This window comes from Anarhichas minor, unplaced genomic scaffold (assembly GCF_050575085.1).
Source record: "Anarhichas minor isolate MPS153535 unplaced genomic scaffold, ASM5057508v1 ptg000027l, whole genome shotgun sequence".
NCBI classification, from domain to species: Eukaryota; Metazoa; Chordata; class Actinopteri; order Perciformes; family Anarhichadidae; genus Anarhichas; species Anarhichas minor.
Genome location: NW_027466473.1, coordinates 10,188,906 through 10,204,709, shown reverse-complemented (window position 1 = coordinate 10,204,709; position 15,804 = coordinate 10,188,906). Strand labels below are relative to the sequence as shown.

General features: G+C 40.3%; 1 protein-coding gene across 1 annotated transcript in view; it reads left to right on the top strand.

The window, feature by feature from the left end:
• Positions 1–13,838, top strand: part of LOC142960552 (glutamate receptor 3-like) — a 58,029-nt gene extending 44,191 nt beyond the window's left edge. The window contains 4 exon segments of the mRNA XM_076102430.1: positions 1,654–1,852; positions 6,793–7,040; positions 12,293–12,407; positions 13,593–13,838. Of these exon segments, the coding sequence (XP_075958545.1) occupies positions 1,654–1,852; positions 6,793–7,040; positions 12,293–12,407; positions 13,593–13,838 (808 nt within the window).
• Positions 13,839–15,804: the final 1,966 nt, after the last annotated feature.

Sequence of the window (15,804 nt, the reverse complement as noted above, 5' to 3'; positions counted from 1 at the left end):
TTGGTGCATATAATGCATTTTGTTGGGTGGAAAAAAAACATCATGAGCACCATCACATTATGTATTTTTCCAATTCAATGGTCATCCCCTGTATTTGTTCATCCATCCGTTTCTTTATTCATCACTGCTGTGGTGTCCCTCGCCTCTTCTTCAAGGATTTTTGCTTCCGTCATCCTTTCATCTGAGACGCTTGAAGATTGTATAGCAGCTGGTTGAAGACCAAGGAGAGGTTTTCACAGGTTCAAACTAGTCTGAAATTGGATGAGTGATTGATGATTTGCTTCCGAAAAAATTGTTTTTTAATGGTGAAAACATTTGGCACATTTAACATTTATTTTTTAGGGAAACACAACAGATCCACCCTTTCATTATTAGTATTCACTAAGAAGAAACATCTGAAAGATAGGGACAAAATATATATATATATAATATATATATCTTTTTTTACACCTTATTCACACATACTCTACTGATTGCTAGTCATTTTTTGTGGCTACAACTTTGGTCATTGACCTTAATATGATGTCATTCTGGGTAATTAAAAGCCATTTATAGATAAGACTTTAATATAAATCTGTCAAGAATATAAGCCTCTCTGAAACCTTGATGATGGAGTCATGACATAGCTTTACAACTTAAAAAGCGCCATAAGGGTAGCATACATCCATAAATATCTATGAAAACAATATATTTGGAGAAATCCAGAGAAGTACATCTGCAATGCAGTGATGCGGCGCAAATAGACCCTCATTTGAAATGACAAATGTGAGTTCATCTGAGAGCAGCACATTTAGTAAAACGTGTGTGATCGTGGAAATCGGGGATGGTACCAGAGAGAATAGTCAAATATAAACCCAGGGTTGCTCTGCAAGGCACAGATTTAAAGTCGGAGCCTTTACGCTGATGTGGAAACTGTGAAGAATTGGTTAAGGAACAGTGAGCAGGATGTATCTCTATGAGGGAGCAGTTTGGCTCATCACACCCTGAATTCAGTGGCAGACAGAGTCTCAGTGTGCTTTTACTTCCTCCCTGGTCTAAATTTGTGATGGCGATTTAACAACAGATGAACTAAACGTTCTATCAAATGTCTGCACCAAAAACTGTCTGCAGCTTTAAACCAACAGATACCACAAGTAAATAAACTTGCAACCTGAAACACAACAAAAGGACCAAGACCTGCTTTATTTCACCAAAGACAAAAGAATGCACCCAATGTAGCAGTACTAACTTGGAGCGAGTGTTATCCCAGGAGTTTTTCCTGGGATGGTTGCACACCTGAATTAGTGCCAAAATTAAATGTGGAACACAGTTCTATTGAGTTAATGAGGCTTATTATCACTTTCAACGAATTATTCAATCATCATAATCATCATATTTTGAGTTAATGATACTTCTCTTAAATTAATTTGTGCAAATAGCATGGAGCACCATGGGACATGTGGGTAATATCGCAGTTCTCATCACTTAATGGGTTAACCTCTCCAAAGAGTATAACAATTCTCAAATTAAGGAGATCGTCTGGGCTAAACTTCTGGGCTGACAACGTGCCAAACACACAGAGAACTCTGCGGAAAATGATCCTTCCTCCGCCTCCCTACATCGTAGATTCTGATGCTCTCATGTCTCTCTGTCTGCTCTGTTTCCTCCTCTCAGATCTCTGTCCGGCCGCATCGTCGGAGGAGTGTGGTGGTTCTTCACCCTCATCATCATCTCCTCCTACACGGCTAACCTGGCGGCCTTCCTCACCGTGGAGAGGATGGTTTCTCCGATCGAGGGTGCCGAGGACCTGGCCAAGCAGACGGAGATCGCCTACGGGACGTTAGACTCAGGCTCCACCAAGGAGTTCTTTAGGGTGAGTGTCTCAACTGGCTGTCATCCATGCTGCCGCTGCACTGTATAACGAGAGCCGCTCTCACTTAAGTTAAAGTTGGCCTGGAGCTTTTCTGTGCGATTTGATTTATTACCTGCCAGGTAATAAATCAAGTGAATAATCAATGATAGAATGTCTATTTTCCCTCTGATGCAGCACTTCCAAAGTAAGCTACTAGTATTACAACTACGCCTGATTAATTCAGTACTTTATAAAACAGTGGTACACAGTATTAAATTATGGTATTAGGCGTATGGTTTAAAATCCATTTTGTCCACAAAATGAACTTCGGTTCTCTCCTTCAAAATCCAAAAGGTTTTTTTTCATTGTTTTTTCACACTTTCTGGCAACAGATATAATTCACCTGTGCAATTCTCACAATTATGCTCCCTCATCCAACCATCAGTAGAGTCACAAACCAAACTTGATTAAACTCTTCTAATGTGCAGATTCATTCTTATATCCACTTGCTGCCAAAGCAAGGGCACAGACAATTATGTCGAGGTGCATAAACCTCCAAGTACAAAAAAAACAGATTCATCTGTAGCCGTAAAAACACTAATAATTCAACTTCACTTAGAGTTGCCATTAAGAAAAGCAGGTGACAGATTGTGTAAGCTTGTGGGTCTTGAATGAATCATTTTGAAACCAATGAATCCATTTTGTTTAAACTCTGCATCAAATTGTGAAGATGTCGTTCTCTCTCAGCCTCTGAATCACTGCCAACATCTGTGATTTGTTCAGCGATTCATAAAGAATGAAGTGAAACGACAGTTCACATGATCAGGTCCGTTCTGTTTGTGTGTTTATAAACTTAAGAAATTTAATTTTCAAGAACTACAAGAATGTCTTCTGTCACTGAACTGCCGTCTCAAAGAAGGCGTCCTGTTCCTCGGAAATGGAAATGTCATTGACATCCGTTGTCCGGCTCTGAGCTGTGTCTATTTTAAGTCCTAGTCGGTCTCTTGGCGCGAGTGCTCTGAGTGATTCTGAGACGTTTGATAAATATAAACCCTGTGGACCCCGTAAGACTCTGGTGTGATCAGGAAGGCGCTGTGTGTTGGTTTCAGACTCTGCCTCAGTCCACAGGGAGTTATAAAATCACATCTTACAATCTCCTCTGAGATGTACAGACAGCTTGAGTAAAGACGCTTAAACACAGTAAAGGTAGAACAGCTTGTTTCTGTCTGTTTTGGTTTGGTTATCTGCTCCATTTTACTCTCGCAGCTTGGCAGGAGAGGGCTTTCTTGTTAGGACAGAGTCAGTCCGAACATAATCTAATAAAAGCATGCATAGCTCTCAAGAGAGAAGAGCGTTTGATAGTGGAGAGGAATGATTTTTTGCTGGGATGTCAGCGAGTGGAGGCAACGTTTCTGTGACCCAACCCATTTATAATGGCGTTCAAGCAGAGTGGCATGGTGTGCTGTGTGCCAAGCTGAACTCGGGTCTAAAAGCATTGAATTGGAGCAATCAACATGATCAGTGTGGAGGAGGTCATCTGTAACCCGCTGTCTCCTGCACTGCAGTACTTTGAAACATTGCTCGTGAACAATGTGGCTGTTCAGAATATTTTATTGAGCGAAGAGAATGAGAATCCAACGAGCACGTTGAAAGTTACTGATTATGAAATGTAGAATTTTAACAGTTTCAAAGATCTGTTCATGGGATTTATGTAACGTGACATCTAGGGGGAGGCTAATCATCTCATATAAGAAATCACAAAATAAACGTATTTAATAGAGCTCATCACAAGGCTGTGTTGATTTTCTCCTCTTTTAATGTGTCGTAATTCAAACCAGACTTCTGTGATCGTGACTGCAGGGACAACAGATGTGACGTTAAGCGGAGCACTGAGGAGCGATAATTCAGGCGTCAAAGTAGAAACCTTTTTCAGCAGACTTAATGTTATAAAATAGATGATGAAGCAAAGAGGAGAAGATATTTTGGGGGATTTGGCACAAATGCCGCAGTCGTAAAATACCCCATTTGACATGTCTGTTTAAAGAAACTTTCAAATATAAATATATCAAATCGATTGTTTTTTTTCTGAGGCTTCCTGGTGAATCATCGCATTAAAAGCAGCTCCACGAGCTGCGCTGGATGTGCTTACGCACGTTGTATTTGGCAGGCTGTGATTTGTCAAAGGTGCTCCTGAGAAGATAATTGACAGGCGTGTGGCGGTGACTTCATCCTGAGTGACAAATATTCTGCCTTTCTTCCTCCAAACTGGAAATGTCAATGCAGAGGAGCCGTTGTGAGCAACGCTTATTGAAATCGGGAGATTCAAAGCTAATGATTAATCGGAGCTGTAAATACTTTTTTAAACACAGCGTCCTCAGTACACAATATATACGGTGACAACCAACAAGCCCATTTTTTCATGTACTCACTTTTATTCTTTTCTGGTTTTTAGGAAGGAGTCAAAACTTTGTTCTCAAACCACTGGGCTTTGCAAAGCCTTGGAGATTCCCGAAGGGTTGGCATTGGATAATGTTTGCAGATGTGTGAAAGGAGAGGACAAATAAGAAGTAGTTTGTTTACTTTCTATTACAATACCAAAGTGTGTTAGAGATCATTTTAACATTCGTTACAGCGGGGTGCTGCTAAATGAGCCACGCTATTATTTGGGTACATTATTCATTTGTTTCCACTGATCATGAACATTCAGTAAATGAGTTTTAATTACATACTTCATCATGCACCTAACTAAGAACTGCATGCAGATAACAAAAAAAAAAAAAAAAAAAACACTAGAAAGATGCCACATGCTTTGTTCGGCCCGTCGTCTCTGTTTCTGGATGACAGCATGACAGACGCACACAGAGGGCCATGAATCACTCGCAGCCCTTCAGTCGGCTGCAAACGCATGAACTGGTAGCTGGAAGAATTTCAGTTGAGACCAGTTTATTTCCAGAAGGACAAGGGACAGTCAACCCACATTCCTCACTTGCCCCATTTGTCAGTTAAATGATTGTTGTGGCAACACAAATCATTAATAACAATTGATTTATTGAAATCATTTGTCTTTGTTAAGTTGCAGCGGCTGTATTTGAGAACTATATTTACGCCGTGACCGGGGCCTGTCGTCACCTATTACTGTCATGTTAAGAGTGTTTACATGAACACTCAACTGAACTGAAATCGTGCATATGTCAAGAATGATTCATTTACTAGCCTGAGCCCACAATTCATTACATCTCCGGTGAATTATTTACACAACACGGCCGTACACACCAAGAAGCCGACTTAGGTTGTCAATTCGCTCTGAGGTGTTCCTTTACGTTCACATACCGTATGTGACGCGGGACTGACTCACACAACCACCGAACACACAATCTGGATACAACCAGTCATGCACACTTGATTTCTGTATAATAAATACTTTAAATAAGCAAGTAAATACAGGCTCTAGGGCCCGGTTATCAAGGACAACACATTTACGTACTTCCCGTTTGCCCGGTCGAACTTCACAATCCTGACAAGCATCCCCTTGAAGACGATGTAGAAATATGAAAAGTTTCAACTCTAAATTTCCTCTGAGGCGCTTCTCCCTCACCGAGCTCAGCAGAAGGTCACATTAGCTGCAGCTTCTCTATTCTTCCCCTTCGATTGTAGACAGCTGTGTACTCCAGCTCCCCGGTGACCGGCAATCAGCCTCTCGCTGGCCATTTTTAGCAGCGTACTGAGTGTCAGCGCGGGGCTGTGCATGTCTGTAGCCGCTCCAGCTGCCAGCTGACTGGGCCACAGAGGTGAATCCATCGGTCTCGGAGTGCGCAGGTCAAAAGTGTGAAAGACAGTGCCTGTTACTGTCAAAACAACAAATAACACACACTATATGATTTGGCTTTAATGTGTATTAATGAGTATCATGTCAGAACCGATGACTATGCAGTAATAACAGCCAGATCATTGGTGGTTTTAATCTTTTTTTGAGCTTGACTGGTTTTCAATGGTGTGGAATACCAAATTATAGGAATAACATTAACATTTTGAGAAATGTAGAAACTTAAAAGAAAAAACTAATTTGAACAGCTCTAACAGCAGACATTAGTTTTCTTATTTCTGAAGTAATTTGGATACAAAGAGGAAAACTGAACATAATCTGTCAGCTGCTTTAAAAATAAAAAGGTGTACCCAAAAGATATAAGAAGAGAGAAACAACCTGCACAGGTGGTTATATATTATATTCAGCATCACAACATATTAAACAACAACATATTAAATACAAATTACACCGATTAAAGTGTTGCTAAATCGCCTGGACTGATGACTTAGCATATTTAAATGGTGACTCCAGCTGTGACCTCCTGGTAACGTACACAAACTGAAGAGGAGGAGGTCACTTCTGTCTGTTGATATTGATACAGAACACGGCCTGCATTTTGCTTCTGCTGAGCTGCCAGATTGTCAGACTTCAGGCTGCTGGCAAAAAGCCCACTAACCTCTGCTGCATCTTTTATTTTTTTATTTTTTTTATCAAAAGGGTGAATCTACTCTGATTTAAAAAGATGCAGAAAACTGTCAGTGCACTGCCCTCTATGTGGGGAAATCTTTAAGCATATTGCACTTCTGGCCACGCCCCAATCTGTGGTGTCACATCAGGCGCTATTGTCATGGTGGACTGGGGCGTGGCCAGGAAGTGCAGCAGCAGTGATTTCCCATGTGATCCAGAGTTGCTTTTAAAGGATCAGTTTGACATTTTTTGGAAACAACGCTTATCCTCTTTCTTTCTGTGGGGTAGATGAGAAGATTGATACCACGCTCAGGAGGAGAGTGGTATCAATCTTCTCATCTAAGTATTTCCCACAATGAAGCCTTCCTTTGACTCAAACCCACAGCGGCTCATTATAAGTTATCACGGTTGTCGGTGTTAAGTGCATAACTAAACTGTTTCTGTCTTTTCTCTGTGTCCTTAAATGCAGCGCTCCAAAATAGGAGTTTATGAGAAAATGTGGTCATACATGAAATCAGCTGAACCCTCAGTGTTTGCCAAAACAACACCAGACGGGGTTGCCAGAGTACGAAAGTCGAAGGGCAAGTTCGCCTTTCTACTCGAATCCACAATGAACGAGTACATAGAGCAGCGGAAACCATGTGACACCATGAAAGTGGGCGGCAACCTCGATTCTAAGGGCTATGGTGTGGCCACACCTAAAGGCTCTGCATTAGGGTGGGTGGGATAATATAACAATATCTTCCATGTTGTTATAGTATTCCACCTACCCTGATGTCTCTTTTTGCCATTCTCTTCTTCCTCACTCCTTAATTCTTCTTTTTTTTCTCCAAGTGCATCAATGAGTGAACAGTATTATGAGTTTAATCAACACGTTCAGACATTTTCTGTTCTGTCCTATCTATCTGGTTTGTGTCTCTGTTTCTTCCTTTCTCTTAAGGTTAATGGTATATTAGTCACTATCACTAAATCCATTTGAATGTCGGTGTGTCACCTTTCCCAATCTTTGTTTGTTTTGCCCTTCTACCTCTCCCCCCTCCTGGTTTCTGTGGTGCCCTTTTGCATTGTGTTTTTTTGCTAGTTACAATGCTGCTCTGTCACTTGTGATGAATGTTAAGCTGCATGCTGGATGTTCTTATTTCTAATTCAACAATGACAGAATGTCCCCATCCCGCACACTTCAGTTACAAGCAATGTAACCCTCCATGCCACCTCTCTAATATTTAACATTTCCTTTGCTGTAACAATGCTTCTTACCCTTCTACACCAGTGAAATTCTTTACCAATTTGTCCCTTCCGTGCTCCCCTTATGAACCATTGATATTTATCACAATTTTTTTACTAATATTCTATATTAGATTTCTCACGGACCTGTTCATTTTCTTACAAGCTATGTTTTATCGTTTCAAGAAATGCTGTTAACCTGGCAGTGTTAAAACTGAATGAGCAAGGCCTCTTGGACAAATTGAAAAACAAATGGTGGTACGACAAGGGAGAGTGCGGCAGCGGGGGAGGTGACTCTAAGGTCAGCCTCAATGTCACCAAAGTCGGGTTTCCTAGAACAGAGTAATCGGCAAGGCTGGCGTCACACTGACTGTAGTCTTAGGGCCCAAATATTTGACAATAAGTTACAGATGAATAAGTTTGATTTGACATTTTTGCAACTGTGATCAACTGGGAACCCTTTACTTGGCTAAATAGTGTGAGATAAAGCAAAGTGCAGAAGTAGGACAGAGGAAGATGAGATTATAAGTGCTTAATATAGTCTTTGTGACAGCGTAGTTCTTTTCTATATTTCTGACCTGTAGTTGTAAAAGACAGAAATCATCGTTCCCTCCGCTTTTTATTTCTACAGGTCAACATGGCAGCTTTATACCGTCATACGTGGCAAACTAATGACAGAAAACTAAGATTTAATGTTATTCCACAGTTCATATCTCCATATCGAACAATGTTACAGTATGACCCATCCAATCTGCCGCCTGGGTGTTAGGGCAGGCACGGGGAACAGCGTTGTCTTGAGGGGACTAAGCATCGCAGGCAAACGTGAGAATTCTAATGACAGACTGACAACTAACGGTCCAAACTTTTTTGTCCAACATCCTTTTCATCGAAATCCAGCGTAAGAGACCTTTGGTTGGTCTTGGTCCAAGGCCAGTCAAAGTCTATCCATGGCCACCCTGACCTGGTAAACCCTGCAGTAATAGAGTGTAAGATATGACCAGGGGCTCCATTTGTACAAGAGGATTTGAATTGAATCTCAGTGAGCATGAAACTGATGTGCAAATAAGTGTGTAAAGATGCAATCAGACCTTAAAGTGAGACTTCTGTGTGCACATAATCTATCTTTATTCACAGCATTTTAGAGCTGTGCACATCAGGCTCAGCTCTGCAGAACAGTTGGGACCTTCTTCAATCAAATCTGTTGTACAACCTTTCTATAAATGAGGCCCCTGATCTTTTTGTTTCAGGGCACAGTAATGGCCCTCACCTGTGGATCCATCGCTGCCTCTGCTCTTCAGCTTGTGTCATCATGACCACAGTACACTTGGCATATTGCGAGAAAAGAGACGGGGCAAGCTTTGCTGTTATTGACTCTAGTCATCCATTCCTGAGTGAGCAGGACATGGATACTACCGGCGGGATAACACAAAGAAGCCGTCTCCTCTCACTGGCAATGTGCCTCGATCCCTCGGTTAGAGAGAGTAGGCGATCAGTGTGACGCGGAATCTGACTGCCACGTTTCTTTCTCCTTATTTCCCTTTCAGAAATGCAGGTGTGGGTAATTACACGATGAGATGGAAATATATTGTATGTAACTACCACTGAGAAAGTACGACATTCACAGCATAGCGTTAAATCAATGTTACGCTGTCATTTGGCTGCTGAGATCAAACTCGGCATTTATGTTTGCAAGAAATCAGTGGAGATATTTTAAAGCAAACACAACTCCAGACAGAACGTTAAGCCACATGTCTACAACCGTTCCATTAATCAAAGCTGGATGATGTAAAACAAATCTGTTTCTGTTCGTACTGTGTGACGTTTATTTCATTTGACATCATACAGTATGTGATTTATGTTCTAATTTGGCCATATGAGTCGGTTATTGTGCATGTTGTTTTGTTTTGTTTTTCATATGGATTATGTTTTTCGTGGTCATGAGTGTTTTTAGATGCTGTTTTTCTTGTTTTGCAGACAGACTCAAAAGGGGAAGTTTTGATATGACTTAAATCAGATGGAGCGAAGGTTAAGTCGACACTTACAGGGGGTGGACACAATAAAAGAAACACCTGTATAATGTATCAAATTACAACACGACAATAAAGACTATCTTTATGAAGCTTACAGGTCTCATGAGACGCGAGGCAACACTGCAACAACACAAACTACGACCCCAAAAGATTACTACGAAGGTGAATCAAAAACTGAACATTATCATTCTATTAAACTTTACAAATGTAATATTTATAGCACTAGCTGTTGCATTGTATTGCAATAGATTGCACAGGTGTCCGCCTCCTGTTCTTAATCAGAGTTTGGGATTCATAGATTGTGATTTAGAGGCTTACGACAACCAGCCTGAGAAAATAACAACTATCAGACATCTCTTTTAAAGGTCCTATGCAGTGGAAATCACATTTCATATAAGTTGCAGTTTTTTTTTTTAAATTAGCCATTTTTATTCAGTAATTATGGTTAAGAAAATGTCAGTCGCCCTCTGAGGAGCTTCTGACCTCGAGAGAATCACGGCACTTCAGATTAGATGCGTCTATCGGCTGCTTCCTGGAGAACATTATGTTAAATACTCCCAGATTTGAATGAAATCTGATTGGTCAACCGGATGCATCATTTAAGAGCCTTTGCATAATCAGACCGTCACCAGAGATAATGCAGAAGTGAGAGAAGACAGAGGCTGAGGGGGCTGATTTGAACTGCTGTATGCTGGTGCATACACATGTGTGTGTGTGTATATATATATATGTGTGTATGTGTTCATGTCTTGAACATGAGCTCCCTAATGACCTTAGTACCGAGTACTTATATATTTCACTATATATTCTGCCATCAAGGTTACATTTTTAAGATTAGGTACGCAGAAGGAGACTTTGAATTAGTTACCAGTAAACAGATTACTGACTATGAAGTTTAGAAAAGTGTTGAAAACAGAGAGGAGGATGTTCTCTTGGCAGATCCACATACATACTACAGTATATCCTGTATGTGACTCCTCCCAACAACTGCTATCATTTGTTTCTATGCATAATGTCTGGATTCTGTTTTATTTAGGTTTCTCAGATTAGAAAAGAAACAGGGAAATATTCAGCAATATAAAGTCAACCTGGACATTGCTCATTGCTCATCCGTGTATTATGTAGAAGTCCATGGTCCCCACCTGGTGGTGGATCTGAGACCTTTATCTGATGACCAGCAGCTTAGAAAATGTCAATGTGTCATTTGTAATAACAAGAAAAGGCGAGTCAGTAGAGTAAATCACCCGACCCACAATGCAGTGGGACAGGGTAGACATCCGATCACAACCAGTCATAAGCTTTAACCAGCTGCAGTTATTTTTAATGCGACTAAAAGTTATTAAACTGAGGAGTATGAATGTAAATGTACACACACACACATATTCTATGTTCAGGCAGGTCAGTGGTCAGAGTCAGCTGCCACTCAGTGTGTCCCAGAGACACAAGAACAAGATAGAAGTCAATAGATGCTCATCAATAATTAGCTTTAATTAAAAGTTATTTTTAGTTATTTTGTGATATTTAAGGTTAAACAGAATTATTATGAACAACTGTTGTCTTTTAGCTGTTGCTCTCAAAGGGAAGTAAACCCTTTCATCCTCATAGTGTCTCCAAGAGGCATCATAACAACACAGAGAGGAAGCATCCAAAATGTGTCGTTGTCCAAATAATAGAATTACAGATTGCTGCGTGTGGGATCATGATGGCATCGAGCTTGATTCACAAAGCGTAACAACCGTTAAGTCTCAAACCTCTCCCTCCTCTCTGCCCATCCGCCAAGAAGAGTCAAAAAGCCGACACTGCAGCAGTGACGAGGCTGCATCTGACGAGTTATAGTTGGATGTTGCATTTTAATTCATGGCCGTGAGTCTCCATCATTGCTTTGCCCTCCAAAGAGCTCTGACTGGAGAACAGGACTGCAGATCATCCTCCGAACATCATGCCTGACTCGTTAATGTTTAGCTTTTTCTTTTTCTTTTTGTATGAATGATCAGAAAACATCATTTGTATTATTTTTGACACTCAAAGAACACAGTGGTGAATACAATATATTTCATGATGTTGGATTACAAACACTGAAAGGAAATAAGCATGGAAATCTATCAGTCAAGGAAATTGAACCTAATGCAAAACAAAGGAACCCAAACTGTGACTCCCCTCATCGGGGATTTGGTTCAGAGACTCTTAAAACCAAATTCTCTTGACCTCATTTGGCTCGTAACGATTCAAAAACACCCGTAGCTTTGTTTCTCTCTGTGGGTTTTTTGCCTATAGCTTCTAATGACATTGAAAGGATTTTTGAAATGAAATGAATTAGTCTGTTACTCAAGAAAGGGTTCCTGTTAGATCCACCTTGCTAAACATCAAAAAGGCCGCCCACAGCAAAATGACTGCCTCTGTTTTCGTTCTTTCTTTGAAAGCTATGCAGCAGCTGCTTGATATTGCATATTTTAAATCTTTTCTGCTCTTGTGATCAGTGTGTGCCGATTACTCAAAGCGATATAGGTGGGGTCTGGCATGCTAGGGTAGTCATGGATTATGAAAGGTCATATATTTACAAATATATATATATATATACTGTAGTGTTGCTTGCTATCTGTGATGTGTTGGCCAGGACCCTACTCTTATCGCTTTGTACAGTATAAAGTAGTTTAAAAAGTTGAATAACATAAAATAACATAATACAATGTTATTTATGTTATTTCCCACGTGAAGAACTCCTGTAAACCTTGCAGTATTGAAACTCAGTGAACAAGGCATCTTAGACAAGCTGAAAAACAAATGGTGGTACGATAAGGGTGAATGTGGAACCAAGGACTCTGGAAGTAAGGTCAGTCGCTGCAGGTCTTTTTATACTGATTGAAAAGTGCATTTTGACCTAAATGTTCATATGCAAACATCTAAAGCATATTTAATTTCCCCAGACATGTTGATCAGGACATTAAATATCGGAACACTTGCAGCATAGCATGTGGAAAACATTCAAAACTAGATTTGCGTCACACATACTCTGATTCCGTTACACTCCGATCATAATTCATGACATTAACATGACTTCATTACTACTGTACGTAGACAAATCAAGATTTGTAAAATTGCAGCATGATCACACACTATTTTTATTCATACCATGAAATTTTAAGAAGTTGAATCATAGAATTGAAACCATTATACTGCTATTCTTTCATCCAAACCTTTATTGGAATTTAGTTTATTGTTGATGTTGTTCATTTGTATGCAAACAGCATATTAACTCCAATATGACGATATGAATATGTTTCATCCTTATTCTGACAAAGTCCAAACTGACCTTTAAATACCACCTGAGCACAAAGTGGTCAGGTGGTATTTAAAAGTCTCACACATGGAGTGTCAGAGTAAGGAGCTTTTTCTTTAACATCTTTAATTAATGTCAAGATGTCTATAAGTCGCTGACTTTTTAGACATGACATTTGTAATTGACTGCCTTTAGAACTACAAAATGCCCCCAACGGTTGGCATGCAAATGGTAAAACTCACATAAATTAATTTCAATATCACTGTTTGGCTTTTAATAGCAGCAAAATGGTTCAATTCACCCTCCACAGCTTGCTTCTTTGATTGTACAAATGCAGTGTGTTGAAGTTAAGCAGCTATGATAGTGAATCGAGGTTTTAATCTGTAGACCTGTACGACCACGACCGCCTTCCTCTAGACATGGTCTCGTAAAGAGACCATAAAGCAGGATAGATAGCAACTCTGTCTACGTTCACCTTCCCAGCTCTTTAGGGTAGAAATAACTTGAGAGGAGGAATTAGACACATTTAAGTGGTTCATATTTATCTCCCTTATAGGCAGAATTAGGCATCTATATCTCAAGAGGGTTTTGTAGACGCAGTCAGCAGCCTCCTCTGAGTAACTGTAGTCATAGTGCAGCAGGATGTACATTGTGTTGGTATGGGTGTACATGTTGTTTGATGTCAGCCTCAGAGTGCCACTTAAAAGAAGTCTTAACGGTGGTCTTTACCTCCCCCAGGACAAGACAAGTGCACTAAGCCTGAGCAACGTGGCAGGAGTCTTCTATATTCTGGTCGGAGGGCTTGGCCTGGCTATGACCGTGGCTTTGATAGAGTTCTGCTATAAGTCACGGCAAGAAACCAAAAGACTGAAGCTGGCAAAAAATGCCCAAAACTTTAAGCCAGCCCCTCCGGCAAACACCCAGAATTTTGCCACGTATCGTGAAGGCTACAACGTGTACGGGACAGAGAGTGTTAAGATCTAAAGGGTATGTCCTTCACTGTTGCTTCCATGTCTGTGTCTGTTTAAACATTGGGTATCTTAGTAGTAGTATCTAGTAAATCTAGTAGTAGTATCTAGTGGATTACACTAATCTTTTATCATGAACTTAAAGGAACAGTGTGTACGATATAGTGATCTCTAGTGGTGAGTTGCAGATTGCAACAAAGTAAATACCCCTCCGCTCAGCCCTCCCTTTCCACGCGTGTCAGAGTACAACTGCTAAATTTAGTTGTTTATAGTCTCCCTTCTGCGATTGCTGTGTGACCAATGTATCACCGACAGCAGAGATGACAAAACTCCAGCCGAATAATGTTATCTAAATTCACACAATGAAGATCTGACGACATACCTTACCACACCAACATATAGGATAAGATATGATCAAGTCATCCGGTCGATGTGGTCACAAATGTTTTATTTCCAATCTTTTGCTCCAGGTGTTAAGTGCTAAACACTACAGTAGTTAAATAATCCACACGAATCATCACTACTGTTGTAACGTTAACGTAAGTACAACATGAGTCCGTCATTAGCTAGCTATCAAGACGTGTAAACCCTTGCACCATTAAAATTAACCGATGGGATGCTTATAGGGGCCCTGGCCATCAGGCCCCAGCCACGATCTGAAAGTTCACGTTGAACGCGCTCATGCACGCTCATGCCCCTCCGAGCGGAAACAAGCAAGCAGCAACAGGCACAAAGGAAAATCTACACACGCTACGAAGCAATATGTTTTTACAGAAGAGATTTCATTCAGAATACGATTTAAAAGAAATTGCAAAACTTTTATGAAGTAGACAAAGTTGAGTTTGCCACTATTGTGTCTGGTAGAGAGAAAAGCCGATAACTTCTTCTGCACAACAGCGCCCTCTGGTGGGCTCGTGCCCCACGGACCCCTAATGCAAAAACGCAGATGCTCTCGCTAAAGTCAGTGCTTGGTTTGTCCACTCTTGGCTGCTGTAGAAACATGGCGGACTCTGTTGGAAGAGAACGCGTCCCTATGTAGATATAAATGGCCTTTTCCAAGGTAACAAAAATACGAGTCTTTATTTCAGGTAATTACACGCTAATGAAAATATAGGTATTAATATTATATTCCTTTTCTGCCAAAAAATCTTATTAAAGTAAATATATTAACATAGTTAATTTCTAGTTTAAAACATGAGTTGTATTAATATGAAATGACGAGTTGAAGGGTGTCACTCAACATGAGCAGACTTCCCAGCATGCCTTGTGTCCTCATCCTTTGCGCATCTTTTTGTTGCAGAGGTGAACCATGTTGATTCCTACTGGTGCGTCTGGATTGAAACAGCCACTCTGTGTGTGTGTGACCCCCGACACCTCGAGGATGGCAGCCTGGAGGCAGCAGCCGTCTTTGTCATCAAGCTTGGACACAAAGCCTACGAGTCAACAAGTGCTCATTCGGGTTGTGAGGCCCATCACACTAACAGAGGGCAATGTTGCAACAGGACCTTTTCCTTCTGGAAGCATAACACTTGCCTCTTGTAGTGCCTTATGGAGCATTTTTCGGCGTCATGGCAATGCAATCTAAATTGAATTCACTTGAAAAAAATATGTAAACAAAAAAAATAATGTGTGGAACTATAGGGCAAAACAGTGCTTCAAATGACAATTAGATGAACTGTTGTAATTTCAGTTGTTTTCTATGTTGAAGAAGAAGAAAAAAAAAAAGCCATGATTTGCAATCAAAACATCCTGCAGTACTTATCAAGTCATTTGAATACTTTACGGGCATATTTCTGTGGTGAAATCTTAAGTTGGATGAATGTTATATTTAGTGAAGTAAAGTCATTTTTCTTGTTTTACTATAAGACTATTTTTAGTTTCATAATATTTAGGACAAGCATCAATCAATACGATAAAGCGTCAATTAAAGTGAGAACATTGTACCCCTGTTTGAACTCAGAAAACATCCGTAATATGAAACT